Source organism: Salmo trutta, chromosome 39, assembly GCF_901001165.1.
Source record: "Salmo trutta chromosome 39, fSalTru1.1, whole genome shotgun sequence".
NCBI classification, from domain to species: domain Eukaryota; kingdom Metazoa; phylum Chordata; class Actinopteri; order Salmoniformes; family Salmonidae; genus Salmo; species Salmo trutta.
Window position 1 is genome coordinate 7,230,403 of NC_042995.1, and position 23,372 is coordinate 7,253,774.

Sequence of the window (23,372 nt, forward strand, 5' to 3'; positions counted from 1 at the left end):
TAAAGTTGATTAAATAATAGTTTTTCCTCTTCAATCTAGACACAATACCCCATAATGACGAAGCGAAAACAGGTTTTTTATTAGAAATAAAAAACAAAAATACCTTATTTACATAAATGTAATCCATTTTAGAATAAGGCTGTATGTAACATAACAAAATATGGAAAAAGTCAAGGGGTCTGAATACTTTCCCGAATGCACTGTATAGCCATACATTTAACTGCAGTTTAACCTGCTCCCCTGTTCTGACAGTAATGGTACATTCCTCTTTCCCCCAGGCTTGGCTTCACCTATCTGCGGCTGAAGGACAGTCACATGGAGATTCTTAATAGGGAGGATGAGGTCGAGAGGTCAGTGTGTGTCCATTACTCCAGCCAAGACCTGTGGGCATCAGTTTATCTTTGTGTGTGTGTGTGTGTGTGTGTGTGTGTGTGTGTGTGTGTGTGTGTGTGTGTGTGTGTGTGTGTGTGGTCAGTAACCCAACCTCTTTCTCCCTTTCTCTCTCTTGCATCCAGGTTTGAGCTGCTGGAGGTATTGACCTTTGACTCTGTGAGAAGGAGAATGAGTGTTATCGTCAGGTCCACCACAGGTACTATACTATAGTACAATTACTACCAAAATAATACTAGAACACAGAAACTAGATGTACTGTACTATAGTACAATTACTACCATTATAATACTAGAACACAGAAACTAGATGTTACTGTACTATAGTACAATTACTACCATTATAATACTAGAACACAGAAACTAGATGTTACTGTACTCTAGTACAATTACTACCATTATAATACTAGAACACAGAAACTAGAGGTACTGTACTATAGTACAATTACTACCATTATGATACTAGAACACAGAAACTAGAGGTACTGTACTATAGTACAATTACTACCATTATGATACTAGAACACAGAAACTAGATGTTACTGTACTATAGTACAATTACTACCATTATGATACTAGAACACAGAAACTAGAGGTACTGTACTATAGTACAATTACTACCATTATGATACTAGAACACAGAAACTAGAGGTACTGTACTATAGTACAATTACTACCATTATGATACTAGAACACAGAAACTAGATGTTACTGTACTATAGTACAATTACTACCATTATAATACTAGAACACAGAAACTAGATGTTACTGTACTATAGTACAATTACTACCATTATGATACTAGAACACAGAAACTAGATGTTACTGTACTATAGTACAATTACTACCATTATGATACTAGAACACAGAAACTAGAGGTACTGTACTATAGTACAATTACTACCATTATGATACTAGAACACAGAAACTAGATGTTACTGTACTCTAGTACAATTACTACCATTATGATACTAGAACACAGAAACTAGAGGTACTGTACTATAGTACAATTACTACCATTATGATACTAGAACACAGAAACTAGATGTTACTGTACTATAGTACAATTACTACCATTATGATACTAGAACACAGAAACTAGAGGTACTGTACTATAGTACAATTACTACCATTATGATACTAGAACACAGAAACTAGAGGTACTGTACTATAGTACAATTACTACCATTATGATACTAGAACACAGAAACTAGATGTACTGTACTCTAGTACAATTACTACCATTATGATACTAGAACACAGAAACTAGAGGTACTGTACTATAGTACAATTACTACCATTATGATACTAGAACATATAAACAAGATGTATCTGTGTCTATGGGAGTGGCTGGTGCTTTTTATAGATGAAAGCCGTCATTACTACAGCAACCCAGTCATTATTCTCTCTGTGTGTGTGTGTGTGTGTATGTGTGTGTGTGTGTGTGTGTGTGTGTGTGTGTGTGTGTGTGTGTGTGTGTGTGTGTGTGTACTGTATGCTAATAGAGAGGGCCATATGTGTGCTAGGAGGTTAACAGGCAGAAAGCATACTAATGACGGTCGAGTCAGTCTCACTGAGGAACATCTCTAGTGTTGTCTGCCACACACTGCTGCAAACTAACGATGCTTCTCTCTGCTAATGAGGAACCAGTTTTAACTGTGTGGTTGTCCACAGGGGAGTACTACCTGTTCTGTAAAGGGGCCGACTCCTCCATCTTCCCCAGGGTGATCTCTGGCAAGGTGGAGCAGGTCAAAGCCAGAGTGGAGCACAACGCTGTGGTAAGGACACACACACACACACACACACACACACACACACACACATACAGCCACTATCAGACACTAGAGGCCGTTGTCCTAAAGTAGCTCCAAACTCAGACTTTCAGAGTTTCTGACCTCAAATGCATTTTTGACTTTCATTTTTGCTTTGCTTGAGGTGTATATTGTCATATGTGTCGAACTGCTTTGCTTTATCTTGGCCAGGTCGCAATTGTAAATGAGAACTTGTTCTCAACTTGCCTACCTGGTTAAATAAAATAAATATGGCTGTATGGTAGACCCTGCTAAATGCTAACTGATTCTTGTATCCTTTAGTGGTAGTGTCCTTAGTTAAGATGTTGGCCACCAAAAGTTCCAAGACAGCTGTATATGGAATGTAACTGAGATGGTGATTGACGGTCATTATGGAGAGTTTGGTGCCAACATGGAGGTAGTCTACTGATCTCTGTGTGTCCGTGGCTCTGGCCCAATCTCTCCAACGCCACACTGACAGAACCAGGACAGGCTGGTTGCCAAGGACGACATAATTGTGGATGCAGTTTGGGTTGCCGTTGGCAGCGGTGCCGACTCCTTTCTGTTGACTGTCAGGGAGAATGTGTTTCCCTGGTTACGTTACAATGGGATGGCCAGCGGTGATGCTGGTGTGAACCAGACTGGCGCTGAGAGAATGTCAGAACTGAGGTCTCACTGTTTCTGTGCGTGTTTGTTTGTGTGTGTGTGTGTGCGTGTGTTTGCTTATGTGAAAGGTCAAGGTCATAAGTCTACTGCCACAGACTAAACTGGTATGGAAGCTCTGCCCAGTGGGACAGCCCTCGATGCCAGTCTGTGCAAACTGCAGCTTTTTGTAACCCACTGCTCTGTCAGTGATGTCATTGACTGTTTTTAACGAGAGAAAAAAAGCTAACAGAACAGTGGAATAATTGTTATTATCGGATTGTCAACTGCAACATCAGTGTCCAGTAATCATATCAAAGCATAACATAATTATCTCTCGCTCTCTCTATTTCTCTCTCTTCAGGAGGGCCTACGGACACTGTGCGTGGCGTACAGGAAGTTGAGCGTGACTCAGTACGAGGAGACCTGTCACCTGCTGAACAGCGCCAAGCTGGCCCTGCAGGACCGAGACAGGAAGCTGGCCGAGGCCTATGACCTCATTGAGAAGGACTTCATACTGCTGGGGGCCACCGCCGTGGAGGACAGGTAACGTTCTGGAACCACAGCAGCATAGAATCATACAATCTACATTGTCTTTTCTACCCAATTCTATTTATATATTCATGGGGCCACCGCTGTCGAGGACAGGTATCGATCTAGAATCACAACGTAGAGTCAGAACCACTATCTTGTGGATTTTAGATTTATTGCTTCTACTAATTATATTTCTATATTCTGGACAGAAGAGTTATATTAAGAGCTAACAATGTATGGGGCTAGAGAGACGGAGTAGATTAGCAAATGTAGAGTATTTATTTTACTGCCGCTTTTTAATTACTTTTATCTCTTATTCTTTTCCGTATTTTTCGAAACTGCACTGTTGGTTCGGGGCATTTCACTGTAAGGCATGTGACTAATACAATTTGATTTGATTCAACTGAAAGTCAACCTCACTCTCCAAGCCCTAGTTAATTAATGACAATCGGACTCACTGACCCAGTCTGGGATGTTAGCTATTGAACGAATCACATTGTAGAACTATAGGGCTGACCGTTCCTGTAATGATGTTAGCTATTGAACGAATCACATTGTAGAACTATAGGGCTGACCGTTCCTGTAATGATGTTAGCTATTGAACGAATCACATTGTAGAACTATAGGGCTGACCTTTCCTGTAATGATGTTAGCTATTGAACGAATCACATTGTAGAACTATAGGGCTGACCGTTCCTGTAATGATGTTAGCTATTGAACGAATCACATTGTAGAACTATAGGGCTGACCGTTCCTGTAATGATGTTAGCTATTGAACGAATCACATTGTAGAACTATAGGGCTGACCGTTCCTGTAATGATGTTAGCTATTGAACGAATCACATTGTAGAACTATAGGGCTGACCGTTCCTGTAATGATGTTAGCTATTGAACGAATCACATTGTAGAACTATAGGGCTGACCGTTCCTGTAATGATGTTAGCTATTGAACGAATCACATTGTAGAACTATAGGGCTGACCGTTCCTGTAATGATGTTAGCTATTGAACGAATCACATTGTAGAACTATAGGGCTGACCGTTCCTGTAATGATGTTAGCTATTGAACGAATCACATTGTAGAACTATAGGGCTGACCGTTCCTGTAATGATGTTAGCTATTGAACGAATCACATTGTAGAACTATAGGGCTGACCATTCCTGTAATGATGGTACTTGTTCTTTCCCAAAGCAGCCTGTGAACCAGTAATATTAGTTAGCTGCAGTCCTGCAGTCTCTCAGGCTTAACATGAACAGTAGCGTCAGTAGTCAGTCAGTCAATATGTTGTGTGTGTCAGTCCCCAGTGCAGCCTGCTAATGAGCAGATAACCACATTAGAGTTCCACTGTTATTGATCTCTGCCAGACATCCATAGCAGCTGATGAAGTGGGGTCTCTTGCTGCTCTTCTGTCTGTCAGCACAGACGTCATGTTGAAGCACCAGAGGTTTTACTCTGGTATCAGGTCTGCTTCTGCCCCATTAAAGAGAGTCAGCCACAGTTCATCACGCTGCCTTTCTCTCACTCACTTCGCTATCTGTCCATCTGTGTGTTAGTGAGTGTGTAGTGTTTTAGTCTCACCATCTTCCTTCACATCTGTCTTTGTGTGTGCATGTTGATGCGTGCACGTGTGTGTGTGTGTGTCTTTCTGTTTTTCTGTCCGTTTGTTTTTCCGTCCGTCCGTCTGTGTGTTTGTCTGTGACTCCTGGGCTGTGGTAGTAATTAGCTGGTTGGCAGGCAGCAGCGGTGTAGGGAGCTGTGAATCCTAACTGCACTGCAGCTTCGTTACAGACTTCCCTGCTCTGTGACGTTGGACTGCTGCTGCAACAAACCAACTCCCCAAACCCACTCCAGCTCAACACCCCTAAGCCAATTTACTGTACCAGTGGAGGCTGCTGAGGGGAGGACGGCTCATAATAATGGCTCTAACGGGGAGAATGGAATGGCATCAAACACACGGAAACCACACGTTTGGTGTATTTGATACCATTCCACTAATTCCGCTCCAGCCATTACCACTAGCCTGTCCTCCCCAATTAAGGTGCCACCAGCCTCCTGTGTACAGTCGTGGCCAAAAGTTTTGAGAATGACACAAATATTAATTTTCACAAAGTTTGCTGCTTCAGCGTCTTTAGATATTTTTGTCAGATGTTACTATGGAATACTGAAGTATAATTACAAGCATTTCATAAGTGTCAAAGGCTTTTATTGACAATTACATGAAGTTGATGCAGAGTCAATATTTGCAGTGTTGACCCTTCTTTATCAAGAGCTCTGCAATCCGCCCTGGCATGCTGTCAATTAACTTCTGGGCCACATCCTGACTGATGGCAGCCCATTCTTGCATAATCAATGCTTGGAGTTTGTCAGAATTTGTGGGTTTTTGTTTGTCCACCCGCTTTTTGAGGATTGACCACAAGTTCTCAATGGGATTAAGGTCTGCGGAGTTTCCTGGCCATGGACCTAAAATATCGATGTTTTGTACCCGAGCCACTTAGTTATCACTTTTGCCTTATGGCAAGGTGCTCCAGCATGCTGGAAAAGGCATTGTTCATCACCAAACTGTTCCTGGATGGTTGGGTGAAGTTTCTTGGTACCACTCTTTATTCATGACTGTGTTCTTAGGCAAAATTGTGAGTGAGCCCACTCCCTTGGCTGAGAAGCAACCCCACACATGAATGGTCTCAGGATGTTTTAATGTTGGCATGACACAGGACTGATGGTAGGGCTCGCCTTGTCTTCTCCGGACAAGCTTTTTTCCAGATGCCCCAAACAATCAGAAAGGGGATTCATCAGAGAAAATTACTTTACCCCAGTCCTCAGCAGTCCAATCCCTGTACCTTTTGCAAAATATCAGTATGTCCCTGATGTTTTTCCTGGAGAGAAGTGGCTTCTTTGCTGCCCTTCTTGACACCAGGCCATCCTCCAAAAGTCTTTGCCTCACTGTGCGGGCAGATGCACTCACACCTGCCTGCTGCCATTCCTGAGCAAGCTCTGTACTGGTGGTGCCCCGATCCCGCAGCTGAATCAACTTTAGGAGACGGTCCTGGCGCTTGCTGGACTTTCTTGGGCGCCCTGAAGCCTTCTTCACAACACTTGAACCGCTCTCCTTGAAGTTCTTGATGATCCGATAAATGGTTGATTACTGGCAGCAATATCCTTGCCTGTGAAGCCCTTTTTGTACAAAGCAATGATGACAGCACATGTTTCCTTCCAGATAACCATGGTTGACAGAGGAAGAACAATGATTCCAAGCACCACCCTCCTTTTGAAGCTTCCAGCCTGTTATTTGAACTCAATCAGCATGACAGAGTGATCTCCAGCCTTGTCCTCGTTAACACTCACACCTGTGTTAACGAGAGAATCACTGACATGATGTCAGCTGGTCCTTTTGTGGCAGGGCTGAAATGCAGTGGAAATGTTATTTTGGGATTCAGTTCATTTGCATGGCAAAGAGGGACTTTGCAATTAATTGCAATTCATCTGATCACTCTTCATAACATTCTGGAGTATGTGCAAATTGCCATCATACAAACTGAGGCAGCAGACTTTGGGAAAATTAATTTTTGTGTCATTCTCAAGACTTTTGGCCACGACTGTACTGTACTTAACTACATTTAGATAGTGAGTGATACTTTTACAGTGTAAAACAGAACTACACTACGTTTTGACAACGGTATCTTACTGGAGATAGTTGGTGTAGGACTTTTATTCTGAACTGTTTGTGTCTGCACCATTCCTTAGGACTTTTATTCTAAACTGTTTGTGTCTGCACCATTCCTTAGGATTTTATTCTAAATTGTTTGTGTCTGCACCATTCCTTAGGACTTTTATTCTGAACTGTTTGTGTCTGCACCATTCCATTCTACTTTTATTCTGAACTGTTTGTGTCTGCACCATTCCATTCTACTTTTATTCTGAACTGTTTGTGTCTGCACCATTCCATTCTACTTTTATTCTGAACTGTTTGTGTCTGCACCATTCCATTCTACTTTTATTCTGAACTGTTTGTGTCTGCACCATTCCATTCTACTTTTATTCTGAACTGTTTGTGTCTGCACCATTCCATTCTACTTTTATTCTGAACTGTTTGTGTCTGCACCATTCCATTCTACTTTTATTCTGAACTGTTTGTGTCTGCACCATTCCATTCTACTTTTATTCTGAACTGTTTGTGTCTGCACCATTCCATTCTACTTTTATTCTGAACTGTTTGTGGCTGCACCATTCCATTCTACTTTTATTCTGAACTGTTTGTGGCTGCACCATTCCATTCTACTTTTATTCTGAACTGTGTGTCTGCACCATTCCATTCTACTTGTATTCTGAACTGTTTGTGGCTGCACCATTCCATTCTACTTGTATTCTGAACTGTTTGTGGCTGCACCATTCCATTCTGCTTGTATTCTAAACCTGAACAAATCATCTCTGCTCTGTATGGATGTGGTAGAATTAGAGATTATTGAAAGATTGACAGAATGCAGCGTTCAGTCTGATGACCATGTACAGCGTTGCTCCATTGACTGCTAATGACCATGTACAGCGTTGCTCCATTGACTGCTAATGACCATGTACAGTGTTGCTCCATTGACTGCTGATGACCATGTAGAGCGTTGCTCCATTGACTGCTAATGACCATGTAGAGCGTTGCTCCATTGACTGCAGATGATCATGTACAGCGTTGCTCCATTGACTGCTAATGATCATGTACAGCGTTGCTCCATTGACTGCTAATGATCATGTACAGCGTTGCTCCATTGACTGCTAATGATCATGTACAGCGTTGCTCCATTGACTGCTAATGATCATGTACAGCGTTGCTCCATTGACTGCTAACGATCATGTACAGCGTTGCTCCATTGACTGCTAATGATCATGTACAGTGTTGCTCCATTGACTGCTAATGACCATGTACAGTGTTGCTCCATTGACTGCTGATGACCATGTAGAGCGTTGCTCCATTGACTGCTAATGACCATGTACAGCGTTGCTCCATTGACTGCTAATGACCATGTACAGTGTTGCTCCATTGACTGCTGATGACCATGTAGAGCGTTGCTCCATTGACTGCTAATGACCATGTACAGCGTTGCTCCATTGACTGCTAATGACCATGTACAGTGTTGCTCCATTGACTGCTGATGACCATGTAGAGCGTTGCTCCATTGACTGCTAATGACCATGTACAGCGTTGCTCCATTGACTGCTGATGACCATGTAGAGCGTTGCTCCATTGACTGCAGATGATCATGTACAGCGTTGCTCCATTGACTGCTGATGACCATGTACAGCGTTGCTCCATTGACTGCTGCCTGACTTTATATTGCCTGTTCTCCAGGCTCCAGGACAAGGCAGCAGACACCATCGAGTCTCTCCAGAAGGCTGGGATGAAGGTGTGGGTGCTGACCGGAGACAAGATGGAGACGGCGGCGGCTACTTGTTACGCTAGCAAGCTGTTCCGCCGCTCCACACAGATACTGGAGCTGACCACCAAACGCACCGAGGAACAGAGTCTACATGACGTTCTGTTTGACCTGAGTAAAACCGTCCTCAGACAGCATGGTAGCATGACCAGAGACACCTTCTCAGGGTGGGTGCCGGGATCCCAACACGCACGCACTCACACGCACGCACGCACGCACACACATGCACTTGGACCAGAGGTCCCCACAAGAATAGTAAACATACAGACATTTTACCAACTGGGGACATTTTGTTAGTCTAGGGGGTTTAGGGTTAAGGTAGTATTAGGGTTAGAATTAGGTTTAGGGTTAGGGGTTAGGTTAAGGTTAAGGGTTACGGTTAAGGTTAGGTTTTGGGGTTACGGTTAGGGATAGAGTTAGGTTTAGGGTTAGGAGATAGGGAAAATAGGATTTTGAATGGTTATAAATTGTGTGTCCCCACAAGGTTAGTTAAAGACTGTGTGTGTTAACGTGTTTGTGTGTGTCCAGTCTGTCTGCTGACTGTGTGGATTACGGTCTGATCATCGACGGGGCCACCCTGTCTGCGGTGCTGAAGCCCAGTCAGGAGGACTCCAGTCAGGGGAACTACAAGGAGATCTTCCTGGAGATCTGTAGGAACTGCAGCGCTGTGCTCTGCTGCCGCATGGCGCCCCTCCAGAAAGCACAGGTAGCCTAACAGGCCAAGTTATTTCAAACGACATGTTTCCACACCTATTTCTTTGGTGTCATGTGATCCGTCATGGCTAGGTTAAGTGAAGGAAGCACTGACACAGTCTGATGGAGTGTTGAGCTGGTTGATGTTTTATCTCTCTAATGGACTCCACTACCTCCCTCCCTCCCCCACCTCTGGTCTCTGGTCACCAATTAGTGCCACTCCAGACTGTTGCCCCTCTCTCCCTCTCTCGCTCTCTCTCCACTCTATTTCTCTCCGACCCATTATCTTTCTGTCTCCCTCTCTTCTCTCTCTCTTTCTCTCACATTAGACCCCACCTGTCATAGCATTCGTTATTTGGGACTGAGGAGTTACAGTATATTATATTCAGCTCTGTCTGACATGGCTGTCACTAATTCTTACTGAGGAGTTCTACTGAGCTCTGTCTGATATGACTCACTATCTCTTACTGAGGAGTTCTATTGAGCTCTGTCTGATATGACTCACTATCTTTTACTGAGGAGTTCTATTGAGCTCTGTCTGATATGGCTGTCACTCTCATACTGAGGAGTTCTACTGAGCTCTGTCTGATATGACTGTCACTATCTCTTACTGAGGAGTTCTACTGAGCTCTGTCTGATATGACTGTCACTATCTCTTACTGAGGAGTTCTACTGAGCTCTGTCTGATATGACTCACTATCTCTTACTGAGGAGTTCTATTGAGCTCTGTCTGATATGACTGTCACTATCTCATACTGAGGAGTTCTACTGAGCTCTGTCTGATATGACTGTCACTATCTCTTACTGAGGAGTTCTACTGAGCTCTGTCTGATATGACTCACTATCTCTTACTGAGGAGTTCTACTGAGCTCTGTCTGATATGACTCACTATCTCTTACTGAGGAGTTCTATTGAGCTCTGTCTGATATGACTGTCACTATCTCATACTGAGGAGTTCTACTGAGCTCTGTCTGATATGACTCACTATCTCTTACTGAGGAGTTATATTGAGCTCTGTCTGATATGACTCACTATCTCTCACTGAGGAATTCTATTGAGCTCTGTCTGATATGACTCACTATCTTTACTGAGGAGTTCTATTGAGCTCTGTCTGATATGACTCACTATCTCTTACTGAGGAGTTCTACTGAGCTCTGTCTGATATGGCTGTCACTCTCATACTGAGGAGTTCTATTGAGCTCTGTCTGATATAACTCACTATCTCATACTGAGGAGTTCTATTGAGCTCTGTCTGATATGACTCACTATCTCTTACTGAGGAGTTCTATTGAGCTCTGTCTGATATGACTCACTATCTCTTACTGAGGAGTTCTACTGAGCTCTGTCTGATATGGCTGTCACTCTCATACTGATGAGTTCTATTGAGCTCTGTCTGATATGACTCACTATCTCATACTGAGGAGTTCTATTGAGCTCTGTCTGATATGACTCACTATCTCTTACTGAGGAGTTCTATTGAGCTCTGTCTGATATGACTCACTCTCATACTGAGGAGTTCTATTGAGCTCTGTCTGATATGACTCACTATCTCTTACTGAGGAGTTCTATTGAGCTCTGTCTGATATGACTCACTATCTTTACTGAGGAGTTCTACTGAGCTCCGTCTGATATGACTCACTATCTCTTACTGAGGAGTTCTATTGAGCTCTGTCTGATATGACTCACTATCTCTTACTGAGGAGTTCTATTGAGCTCTGTCTGATATGGCTCACTATCTCTTACTGAGGAGTTCTACTGAGCTCTGTCTGATATGACTCACTATCTCTTACTGAGGAGTTCTATTGAGCTCTGTCTGATATGACTCACTATCTCTTACTGAGAAGTTCTACTGAGCTCTGTCTGATATGACTCACTATCTTTACTGAGGAGTTCTATTGAGCTCTGTCTGATATGACTCACTATCTCTTACTGAGAAGTTCTACTGAGCTCTGTCTGATATGACTCACTATCTTTACTGAGGAGTTCTATTGCGCTCTGTCTGATATGGCTGTCACTCTCATACTGAGGAGTTCTACTGAGCTCTGTCTGATATGACTGTCACTATCTCTTACTGCACAATACCACCCTTCCCTCTAGTTCTCCTCCACTGTGCTAGGAGGCAGAGGAATATGGGCTGTGATGTAATATGGAGTGACATTCACATAGGAAGTCTTACTCCTACATGTATCCCCTCTATCACGTTAATATACAGTGGTTAGGTTCATATAACAATGTCTGTAGGTTTAGCTCTAACTCTCTTTACAAAGATTGTCTGTATTAGACATATCTTTGATGAATTACAGATTTTAAGAAATGGTTATCTCACTGATCCTGAAACGTTGTGTTGCCAGATTGTGAAGCTGATCAAATCGTCTCCAGAACACCCAATCACGCTAGCCATTGGAGACGGGGCGAATGATGTTAGCATGATCCTGGAGGCTCACGTGGGCATCGGTTAGTATTACCCTGTTCACTGTAAATGGAACTCTTTTCAATAAAGTTATTTGAATTTGAATACGATTTAGATATATATTTGAATATAGTTTTATATATTTGTATTCATGTATATGACTTGCATAAGAAATGGTAAAAGCGCTCAGTCATGTCCTCCCCTAAGGCATCATGGGTAAAGAGGGTCGCCAGGCAGCGCGGAACAGCGACTACGCCATCCCGAAGTTCAAACACCTGAAGAAGATGCTGCTGGTTCACGGACACTACTACTACATCCGCATCTCAGAGCTCGTCCAGTACTTCTTCTACAAAGTCAGTGTTTTCTCACTAAATGTAACATAGGACTACTGATGATTAAGCAGTAAAACATTATTTTCTTTTTCCTCAGAATGTCGCCTTCATCTTCCCTCAGTTCCTCTACCAGTTCTTCTGTGGCTTCTCCCAACAGGTACATAAAAGATGCGCCCAAAATTGTAGTACTTTAAACCATGACTTTGTGGAGAAGTTTGAATTGTTTTTCTCTGGTTAAGAATGCATGACAAATGAGTAAGATATAAATATTGTTTTAAATGACTGATCTTGGCTGTTCTCTCCATCCTGTCTCTCTCCAGCCGCTGTATGACACAGCCTATCTGACACTGTACAATATCAGCTTTACCTCTCTACCCATCCTGCTCTTCAGCCTCATCGAGCAGCACATCAACATGGACATCCTCAAGAAAGACCCCTCCCTCTACAGGTACACTACATGACCAAAGTATGTGGACACCTACTCGTCGAACATCTCATTCCAAAACAAGGGCATTAATTCGGAGTTGGTCCCCCCTTTGCTGCTATAACAGCCTCCACTCAACTGGGAAGACTTTCCACTAGATGTTGGAACATTGCTACAGGGACTTGCTTCCATTCAACCAGAAGAGCATTAGTGAGGTCGGGCACTGATGTTAGGCGATTAAGCTGGCTTACAGTTGGCGTTCCAATTCATCCCAAAAGTGTTTGATGGGGTTGAGGTCAGGGCTCTGTGCAGGCCAGTCAAGTTCTTCCACACCGATCTCGACAAACCATTTCTGTTTGAACCTCGCTTTGTGCACAGGGGCATTGTCATGCTTAAACAGGAAAGGGCCTTCCCCAAACTCTTGCCACAATGTTGGAAGCACAGAATTGTCTAGAATGTCATTGTATACTGTAGCGTTAAGATATCCCTTCACTGGAACTAAGGGGTCTAGCCTGGACAATGAAAAACAGCCCCAGACCATTATTCCTCCACTAAACTTTACAGTTGGCACTATCCATTTGGGCAGGTAGCGTTCTCCTGGCATCCTCCAAACCCAGATTCAGCCGTCGGACTGCCAGATGGTGAAGCGTGATTCATCACTTCAGAGAATGTGTTTCCACTGCTCCAGAGTCCAATGGCGGCGAGCTTTATACCACTCCAGCCGATGCTTGGTAATCGGTGATGTCAGCTGTAATACTGCAGATTGTAGCCTCTATCAATGTAATTGTCTGCATCATTTCAAATCCCCCATATATATTTTTGTATACATCTTTTTCAAAATATATTTTCCTTTATTATTTTCCTCTAACCCTACCACTCCTCCCCTAATTGGAGTAAGCTAATGGACAACAACACTAAGGCTTATACTTCCATCTTATACATACCCTATACATTTCACGAACAGTATATTTTACGTTAGTTATCTTTTGTTTGTTTTTAATCCCATCCTTCAGCTACCATCAATCGGTGATTTTAGGCTTGTGTGCGTCTGCTCGGCTATGGAAACCCTTTTCACAAAGCTCCCGACGAACAGTTCATGTGCTTATGTTGCTTCCAGAGGCAGTTTGGAACTCGGTAGTTAGTGTTGCAACCGAGGACAGACTATTTTTATGTGCTACACGCTTCAGCACTCGGCAGTTCTGTTCTGTGAGCTTGTGTGGACTACAACTTCGTGGCTGAGCCGTTGTTGCTCCTAGACGTTTCCACTTCACAATAATAACAGCACTTACAGTTGACCGGAGCAGCTCTAGCAGGGCGGAAATTTGACTAACTGACTTGTTGGAAAGGTGACATCCTTTGACGGTGCCACATTGAAAGTCCCTTCTACTGCCAATGTTTGTCTATGGAGTTTGCATGGCTGTGTGCTTGATTATATACACTACCGTTCAAAAGTTTGGGGTCACTTAGAAATGTCCTTGTTTTTGAAAGAAATAACTTTTTTTTTGTCCATTAAAATAACATCAAATTGATCAGAAATACAGTGTAAACATTGTTAATGTTGTAAATGACTATAGTAGCTGGAAACGGCAGATTCTTTTTTTTTAATGGAATATCTACATAGGTCGTACAGAGGCCAATTATCAGCAACCATCACTCCTGTGTTCCAATGGCACGTTGTGTTAGCTAATCCAAGTTTATCATTTTAAAGGCTAATTGATCATTAGAAAACCCTTTTGCAATTATGTTAGCACAGCTGAAAACTGTTAGGCTGATTAAAAAAGCAATAAAACTGACCTTCTTTAGACTAGTTGTGTATCTGGAGTATCAGCATTTGTGGGTTCGATTACAGGCTCAAATTGGCCAGAAACAAAGCACTTTCTTCTGAAACTCGTCAGTCTATTCTTGTTCTGAGAAATGAAGGCTATTAAATGTCTTCAACTGGCAGCTTCATTAAATAGTACCCGCAAAACACCAGTCTCAACGTCAACAGTGAAGAGGCGACTCCGGGATGCTGGCCTTATAGGCAGAGTTCCTCTGTCCAGTGTCTGTGTTTTTTTGCCCATCTTAATCTTACATTTTTATTGGCCAGTTTGAGATATGGCTTTTTCTTTGCAACTCTACCTAGAAGGCTAGCATCCCAGAGTCGCCTCTTCACTGTTGATGTTGAGACTGGTGTTTTGTGGGTACTATTTAATGAAGCTGCCAGTTGAGGACCTGTGAGGCGTCTGTTTCTCAAACTAGATACTCTAATGTACTTGTCCTCTTGCTCAGTTGTGCACCGGGGCCTCCCACTCCTCTTTCTATTCTGGTTAGAGCCAGTTTGTTCTGTGAAGGGAGTAGTACACAGCGTTGTACGAGATCTTCAGTTTCTTGGCAATTTCTCGCATGGAATAGCCTTCATTTCTCAGAACAAGAATAGACTGACGAGTTTCAGAAGAAAGTTCTTTGTTTCTGGCAATTTTGAGCCTGTAATCGAACTCACAAGTGCTGATGCTCCAGATACTCAACTAGTCTAAAGAAGGCCAGTTTTATTGCTTCTTTAATCAGCCTAACAGTTTTCAGCTGTGCTAACATAACTGCAAAAGGGTTTTCTAATGATCAATTAGCCTTTTAAAACATTTCTAAGTGACCCCAAACTTTTGAACGGTAGTATACACCTGTCAGCAACGGGTGTGGCTGAAATAGCTGAATCCATTAATTAGATGTTGTGTCAACATACTTTTGTATATATAGTGTAGGTGCTACCCACAAACTGCCTGTCCCAGCATGCAATAGTGTGATGTGATACATTTCTGTAGACTGTCAGATAATCTCACATTGGGAATGTTCCTCAGTTGATCTCTTCCACAGCGTTTCCTCAGATCATACGGAGCAGATAATTGTAAACTCCTATCAGCTCTTGGCAAACTGCAACTGCCATCTCTCTCCTCATATGAACTCTGTTACTAAACAACAGCCAAATTCACATTCTCAAGATGTAAGATGTTACAAGATAATAATAGAATCACGTAGACACACTTGTTTGTGAATCCATATATACAGTATAAAGCTCACATTGTTCAGTGGTGTTGCCAGTAAATGCTTGATGTTTTTGTTTGCTTTTCCTCTCTCTGCCTGGTGACAATCAATACTCCATTTTCCTGCTAGCTACCTATGGGTAATTGTGTGGAAAATTTAGACTAACAATGCAGCAGGCAGAAAGGCATCTGACTGGCGTCAGGTCATTCCTCCATGCCTGGATTTGTCAGCTAACTGTTAAATCAAGGCTACCTTGCTCACGGTTGTAGTGGAGGAATGCTGTTTTAGTTCTGGAGACTAATAGAAAGTGTGATTGCTGTTAGCTTGGAATTCTTCTGGTTAAAGGGACAATTCACCCCAAAATCTAAATGTGTAAGACATTAGTATGAATTGAAAGGAATCTACAGATTAATGGGAAAACATAGAACCATCTAATTAAATCCAAAAATGCATAGTATATAGACTAATGTAATGCAAGCATTATGCTCAGATGTCTGGTCATCAGATAACATGGATCTCTTGTCTCTTCTCTATAGGGACATAGCTAAGATCTGCCTCCTATATTTACTGTACAGTGAGTGAAAAAAGTATTTGATCCCCTACTGATTTTGTACCTTTGCCCACTTACAAAGAAATGATCAGTCTATAATTTTAATGGTAGGTTTATTTGAACAGTGAGAGACAGAATAACAACAAAAAAATCCAGAACAACGCATGTCAAAAATGTTATAAAATGATTTGCATTTTAATGAGGGAAATAAGTATTTGACCCCTCTGCAAAACATGACTTAGTACTTGGTGGCAAAACCCTTGTTGGCAATCACAGAGGTCAGACGTTTCTTGTAGTTGGCCACCAGGTTTGCACAAATCTCAGGAGGGATTTTGTCCCACTCCTCTTTGCAGATCTTCTCCAAGTCATTAAGGTTTCGAGGCTGACATTTGGCAACTCGAACCTTCAGCTCCCTCCACAGATTTTCTATGGGATTAAGGTCTGAAGACTGGCCAGGCCACTCCAGGACCTTAATGTGCTTCTTCTTGAGTCACTCCTTTGTTGCCTTGGCTGTGTATTTTGGGTCATTGTCATGCTGGAATACCCATTCACGACCCATTTTCAATGCCTGGCTGAGGGAAGGAGGTTCTCACCCAAGATTTGACGGTACATGGCCCCGTCCATTGTCCCTTTGATGCGGTGAAGTTGTCCTGTCCCCTTAGCAGAAAAACACCCCCAAAGCATAATGTTTCCACCTCCATGTTTGACGGTGGGGATGGTATTCTTGGGGTCATAGGCAGCATTCCTCTTCCTCCAAACACGGCGAGTTGAGTTGATGCCAAAGAGCTCCATTTTGGTCTCATCTGACCACAATACTTTCCCCCAGTTGTCCTCTGAATCATTCAGATGTTCATTGGCAAACTTCAGACGGGCATGTATATGTGCTTTCTTGAGCAGGGGGACCTTGCGGGCGTTGCAGGATTTCAGTCCTTCATGGCGTTGTGTGTTACCAATTGTTTTCTTGGTGACCATGGTTCCAGCTGCCTTGAGATCATTGACAAGATCCTCCCGTGTAGTTCTGGGCAGATTCCTCACCGTTCTCATGATCATTGCAACTCCACGAGGTGAGATCTTGCATGGAGCCCCAGGCCGAGGGAGATTGACAGTTCTTTTGTGTTTCTTCCATTTGCGAATAATCGCACCAACTGTTGTCACCTTCTCACCAAGCTGCTTGGTGAAGATCTTGTAGCCCATTCCAGCCTTGTGTAGGTCTACAATCTTGTCCCTGACATCCTTGGAGAACTCTTTGGTCTTGGCCATGGTGGAGAGTTTGGAATCTGATTGATTGATTGATTGATTGATTGCTTCTGTGGACAGGTGTCTTTTATACAGGTAACAAACTGAGATTAGGAGCACTCCCTTTAAGAGTGTGCTCCTTATCTCAGCTCGTTACCTGTATAAAAGACACCTGGGAGCCAGAAATCTTTCTGATTGAAAGGGGGTCAAATACTTATTTCCCTCATTAAAATGCAAATCAATTTATAACATTTTTGACATGTGTTTTTCTGGATTTTTGTTGTTGTTATTCTGTCTCTCACTGTTCAAATAAACCTACCAATAAAATTATAGACTGATCATTTCTTTGTCAGTGGGAAAACGTACAAAATCAGTAGGGGATCAAATACTTTTTTCCCTCACTGTAGCTAAGAATCCCCTCCTTTATTTACTGTATATAATGTGTACTGTAATGTTTCCTCTCTACAGGGACATAGCTAAGAACTCCCTCCTATATTTACTGTATATAATATGTACTGTAATGTTTCCTCTCTACAGGGACATAGCTAATAACTCCCTCCTATATTTACTGTATATAATGTGTACTGTAATGTTTCCTCTCTACAAGGACATAGCTAAGAACTCCCTCCTATATTTACTGTATATAATGTGTACTGTAATGTTTCCTCTCTACAGGGACATAGCTAAGAATCCCCTCCTTTATTTACTGTATATAATGTGTACTGTAATGTTTCCTCTCTACAGGGACATAGCTAAGAACTCCCTCCTATATTTACTGTATATAATGTGTACTGTAATGTTTCCTCTCTACAGGGACATAGCTAAGAACTCCCTCCTATATTTACTGTATATAATGTGTACTGTAATGTTTCCTCTCTACAAGGACATAGCTAAGAACTCCCTCCTATATTTACTGTATATAATGTGTACTGTAATGTTTCCTCTCTACAGGGACATAGCTAAGAACTCCCTCCTATATTTACTGTATATAATGTGTACTGTAATGTTTCCTCTCTACAGGGACATAGCTAAGAACTCCCTCCTATATTTACTGTATATAATGTGTACTGTAATGTTTCCTCTCTACAGGGACATAGCTAAGAACTCCCTCCTATATTTACTGTATATAATGTGTACTGTAATGTTTCCTCTCTACAGGGACATAGCTAAGAACTCCCTCCTATATTTACTGTATATAATGTGTACTGTAATGTTCCTCTCTACAGGGACATAGCTAAGATCTCCCTCCTATATTTACTGTATATAATGTGTACTGTAATGTTTCCTCTCTACAGGGACATAGCTAAGAACTCCCTCCTATATTTACTGTATATAATGTGTACTGTAATGTTTCCTCTCTACAGGGACATAGCTAAGAACTCCCTCCTATATTTACTGTATATAATGTGTACTGTAATGTTTCCTCTCTACAGGGACATAGCTAAGAACTCCCTCCTATATTTACTGTATATAATGTGTACTGTAATGTTTCCTCTCTACAGGGACATAGCTAAGAACTCCCTCCTATATTTACTGTATATAATGTGTACTGTAATGTTTCCTCTCTACAGGGACATAGCTAAGATCTCCCTCCTATATTTACTGTATATAATGTGTACTGTAATGTTTCCTCTCTACAGGGACATAGCTAAGAACTCCCTCCTATATTTACTGTATATAATGTGTACTGTAATGTTTCCTCTCTACAGGGACATAGCTAAGAACTCCCTCCTATATTTACTGTATATAATGTGTACTGTAATGTTTCCTCTCTACAGGGACATAGCTAAAAACTCTCTTCTGCGTTGGCCCATTTTCATCTACTGGACCTTCCTGGGGGTGTTCGACGCCGTCGTCTTCTTCTTTGGTTCTTACTTCCTGTTCAACAACAGCACCTTCACCAGCAACGGACAGGTAAAGACACCATCGCCGTGGCTACTGTTGTACTGCGTTAAAGAGTGTATGTTGGTGTGATGTATATAATGATCGTCTGATCATACTGCACTTCTCCAAGCCCATGTCAAGTGTTTATTTTCCTGCCGGGAAGGAGTGTCCAGTGAATGTGATGTGGAGTGGCTGATTGTGACTGTGGGTTATGAGTGAGTTCACTGGTCACACACAGGTTGGATCGACGTACGTAATTGTCATCAATGTACATACTTTTTATCAAGTTTTGACCCAGCTTTTACCCACAATTCAACATGCACCTTTGAGTTCATTTGACATTGAATTCATGTTAGTGAACAACATTCTGAAACTTCAGTCAGAACAGCTGTCGTCTGTGGAAGGTGTGGTGATTCTAGGTAAATGGATGACATAAGATCTCCTGGCCTGCAGATTCACCTGTGATCCTTTGCATAAAACCACGACCGGATCTCCCCTTCATCTCTAGGAAAGGAGAGCATGTTGAGTCTGCGGACATCTTTCTCTGTGCTGTTTCTCCTTTTATATTTCCTCATTTATATCACGTTAACCTTTTGGATTGCTTTGATTTGCCTGTTTTTGCTTTATTTCCTTTGAATATCAGATGTTTTAGTTTTCCGGCTTCCAGTTCTTTCTTTTATTTTCTTCCTCTTCTTCCTCCTCCTCTTCTTCTCCTCTTACCTTTATGTTGCTTGTTCTTTATGCTTCTCGTCCTCTCCTCAGCTAATGACAACCAACACACAGATGGTAAGCCTGTCCCTATCTGTCTGTCACCCTGGTTTAGTTTTAGTTGGACTGTTTCCCCGCCCCCCTCCTCCTCCACTGCCCGTCACATTGCGTAACCAAACCGCCCGTCATCACCTCATCCAATAGGTATCCCCTCATATCCAACCCCTACTGCCTGTATAGGCCAATGAGCTGTAGGTATATCAGTGTAGGAATAGTAAACCCATACTCCAACTCCACTCTTGTCTCATTGTGTAGTTGCCGTAGTCCAGACCTCATGTTGTTTGTGTGTCCAGTACAACAGCGGTTTCTGCTAGTAGACATCTACCATGGATGGTGGTAGAGAACGGCTCATATTGAGTCTTTAGGTCAGGGTTTTGTTTCCGCCCAGCTTTAACACACCTGTTGTAGATAATCAACTAACAGTATCGATCTACAACACAATTGATCTGGTGTGTTAGAGCTGGGCTGGAACAAAAGCCTGTAAACGCCGCGACCCTCCAGGACCAGGATTGGCTACCCCTACTCTAAGATGTCATCTCCTGTCAGAACGCAAGGCTGAGACTGTAAGACTGTCTCAGGCTGCAGTATATTGGAGCTTCACACTGTTCCACCCATACACTATAGACTACAGTATGTGACAAAGGAAATGAATGGCCAAGTACATTTGACAGATATTGTTGTATAGGACATGTCAGGTTGGATATTTCATAGTTATGCAATTTTAAACAGAATGACCGTCTGTGGCGCTGACTAGACTTCTATCTCTAACTTATTGTCTTGGTGGTATATCTGGCAGAAAAACGGAAAGAAAGAAAACATTCTACATTTTAGTCATTTAGCAGACGCTCTTATCCAGAGCGACTTACAGTAGTGAATGCATACATTTCTTTCTCCGTACTGGCGTTACACTACACTAGAAAAGAGGAAGTTAAAACAACACAGACAGAAGGAGTCTGTTTTTCAAGGTTCTCTTCTATCACTGCATTTCATTGGCCCTTGCAGTAGTTTTAAAGAAGCAGCTCATTTTGACTGTCAAAAGGACAGTTCTCCCTCAGTCAAGGTTTATCAGGTGTATTGATACATTGGGGTGAATTGTCCCTTTAAGCCCCCTTGAGGAAAGCAGGTGGGTTAATGTGTTGGTAGGCATCTTCATGTTGCTGAGCCTCATCACCGGTGGTTTGGGTATTAGCATTCCATCAACATCACAAGCTATTTGAACATACAGAACATGATTTATTTGCAAAAATATTTATTTTATAGACACATTTTGGTAATTTCAGGTTATTCTTTACTTTAAATACAGAATTAAGAGAAATAGTGGACATAGTGTTGTTGTTTTAATAAAAGCAGTATGAAAATAGTTTAATATCCATTTTCCATCTCCGCACTGGTTTGACGTCATATAACTGAATGAAAAAAACATCTCTGGAAAATACAACTAAACTGTGTGATTTTTGTATTGATTAATCCTGGATAATTGCTCATTTAAAAAGCTAAACAAAGCCACAAACATATGTAGTAATGCAAAGGAAATGAGTTAGTCCAGGCTGACTGTAATTCCAGTAGCATACTGTCTAATAGTATGCGTGATTTCTCTCTGTAATACCTTCCTCTCCACAGATGTTTGGTAACTGGACGTTTGGGACTCTGGTCTTCACTGTGCTGGTGTTCACAGTCACGTTAAAGGTACAGTAACATCCTACCCATCACCACCGCTAAGGCACTACTTTACAGTAACATCCTACCCATCACCACCGCTAAGGCACTACTTTACAGTAACATCCTACCCATCACCACCTCTAAGGCACTACTTTACAGTAACATCCTACCCATCACCACCGCTAAGGCACTACTTTACAGTAACATCCTACACATCACCACCGCTAAGGCACTACTTTACAGTAACATCCTACACATCACCACCTCTAAGGCACTACTTTACAGTAACATCCTACACATCACCACCTCTAAAGCACTACTTTACAGTAACATCCTACACATCACCACCTCTAAGGCACTACTTTACAGTAACATCCTACACATCACCACCTCTAAAGCACTACTTTACAGTAACATCCTACACATCACCACCTCTAAGGCACTACTTTATGCTAGATGTTAAAGGGACTCGATATTAGAGTGAATTCTACTGCTTTGATTTAACTAGCAGTCGGTGGTCTTTCTCTACCTCTCTTTCTCTGTCTGTCTCTCTGTCTCTCCCTCTTTCTGTCTCTCTCTCTTTCTGTCTCTCTCTGTCTCTGTCTCACTGTCTCTCTCCATCTCACAGCTCGCCCTGGACACACACTACTGGACGTGGATCAACCACTTTGTAATCTGGGGCTCGCTGCTTTTCTTCGTCATCTTCTCTCTGCTATGGGGAGGCATCATTTGGTATGTGTTAGTATATCCTATTGTTTTCTGTTCTCCATGTTACCAGGGGAAGGACTATGTGTTTATGCAGATGTTATAAACATAGATATAGGTGAAATAGATCTTGTCTTCTCTGTCTCCCTACCAGAGGTTGTACTATGTGTTTATGCAGATGTTATAAACAAAGATATAGACAAAATAGATCCTGTCTTCTCTGTGTCCCTACCAGAGGTTGTACTATGTGTTCATTGAGAGGTTCTAGATGTATAATAACTAGATCCTCTCTCCTCTCCCCAGGCCCTTCCTGAACTACCAGAGGATGTACTACGTGTTTATTCAGATGTTGTCCAGCGGTCCGGCCTGGCTCAGCATCATCCTGCTCATCGTCATCAGTTTGCTGCCTGACGTGGTCAAGAAGGTCGTCTGCAGGGCCCTGTGGCCCACCACCACAGAACGCATCCAGGTGGGCGAGCGTGCGCACACACACACACAAACACACACACACACTATGCACAGAAGTACATGCACACATGCTTACATTTGCATAAGCATTGGTTGTATGTTTAAAATCCGAGGATTAAAGTGCATTGTGTATATACGGTATATCATATAGACATGTATCACCGTGACTTTAGCTTCATGCTGCCGGTGGATATATTCCAGGTCTTCTTCAGGTAAGTGAGCTGTTGAATCAGTGTGCAGTGTTCACTGCTTTTTAAACAACTCATCTGGAGGGGAACACAGTATAACATGTTACCATTCTGAAAGGCTGAGAGTTGTCTGTCTGTCTGGCATTTCTCTCACTACTGAATGAGCCATGTGTCTCTACTGTGTGCAGTGATTCCTCTGACCTCTCCCTACTGACCTCGGTTCACCTCGCCATGACCCGGAAGAGCTTCCAACACCCTCCCC

At 42.3% G+C, this 23,372-nt stretch overlaps 1 protein-coding gene across 5 annotated transcripts in view; it reads left to right on the forward strand.

Annotated features, from left to right (window-relative positions):
- LOC115179591 (probable phospholipid-transporting ATPase IH) overlaps window positions 1-23,372 on the forward strand; it is a 70,503-nt gene that overhangs the window by 43,629 nt on the left and 3,502 nt on the right. For 3 of the 5 annotated variants that reach the window (XM_029741192.1, XM_029741194.1, XM_029741195.1), the window contains exons 14-28: window positions 279-350; window positions 516-589; window positions 2,064-2,167; window positions 3,186-3,367; window positions 8,691-8,942; window positions 9,304-9,481; window positions 11,820-11,922; window positions 12,086-12,231; window positions 12,308-12,367; window positions 12,531-12,658; window positions 19,217-19,352; window positions 20,085-20,108; window positions 21,711-21,776; window positions 22,378-22,481; window positions 22,758-22,923. In XM_029741192.1, coding sequence (XP_029597052.1) covers window positions 279-350; window positions 516-589; window positions 2,064-2,167; window positions 3,186-3,367; window positions 8,691-8,942; window positions 9,304-9,481; window positions 11,820-11,922; window positions 12,086-12,231; window positions 12,308-12,367; window positions 12,531-12,658; window positions 19,217-19,352; window positions 20,085-20,108; window positions 21,711-21,776; window positions 22,378-22,481; window positions 22,758-22,923 — 1,795 coding nt within the window. The remainder of the gene's footprint in view (window positions 1-278; window positions 351-515; window positions 590-2,063; window positions 2,168-3,185; window positions 3,368-8,690; window positions 8,943-9,303; window positions 9,482-11,819; window positions 11,923-12,085; window positions 12,232-12,307; window positions 12,368-12,530; window positions 12,659-19,216; window positions 19,353-20,084; window positions 20,109-21,710; window positions 21,777-22,377; window positions 22,482-22,757; window positions 22,924-23,372) is intronic. The other 2 variants (XM_029741193.1, XM_029741196.1) reach the window with 1 other exon arrangement.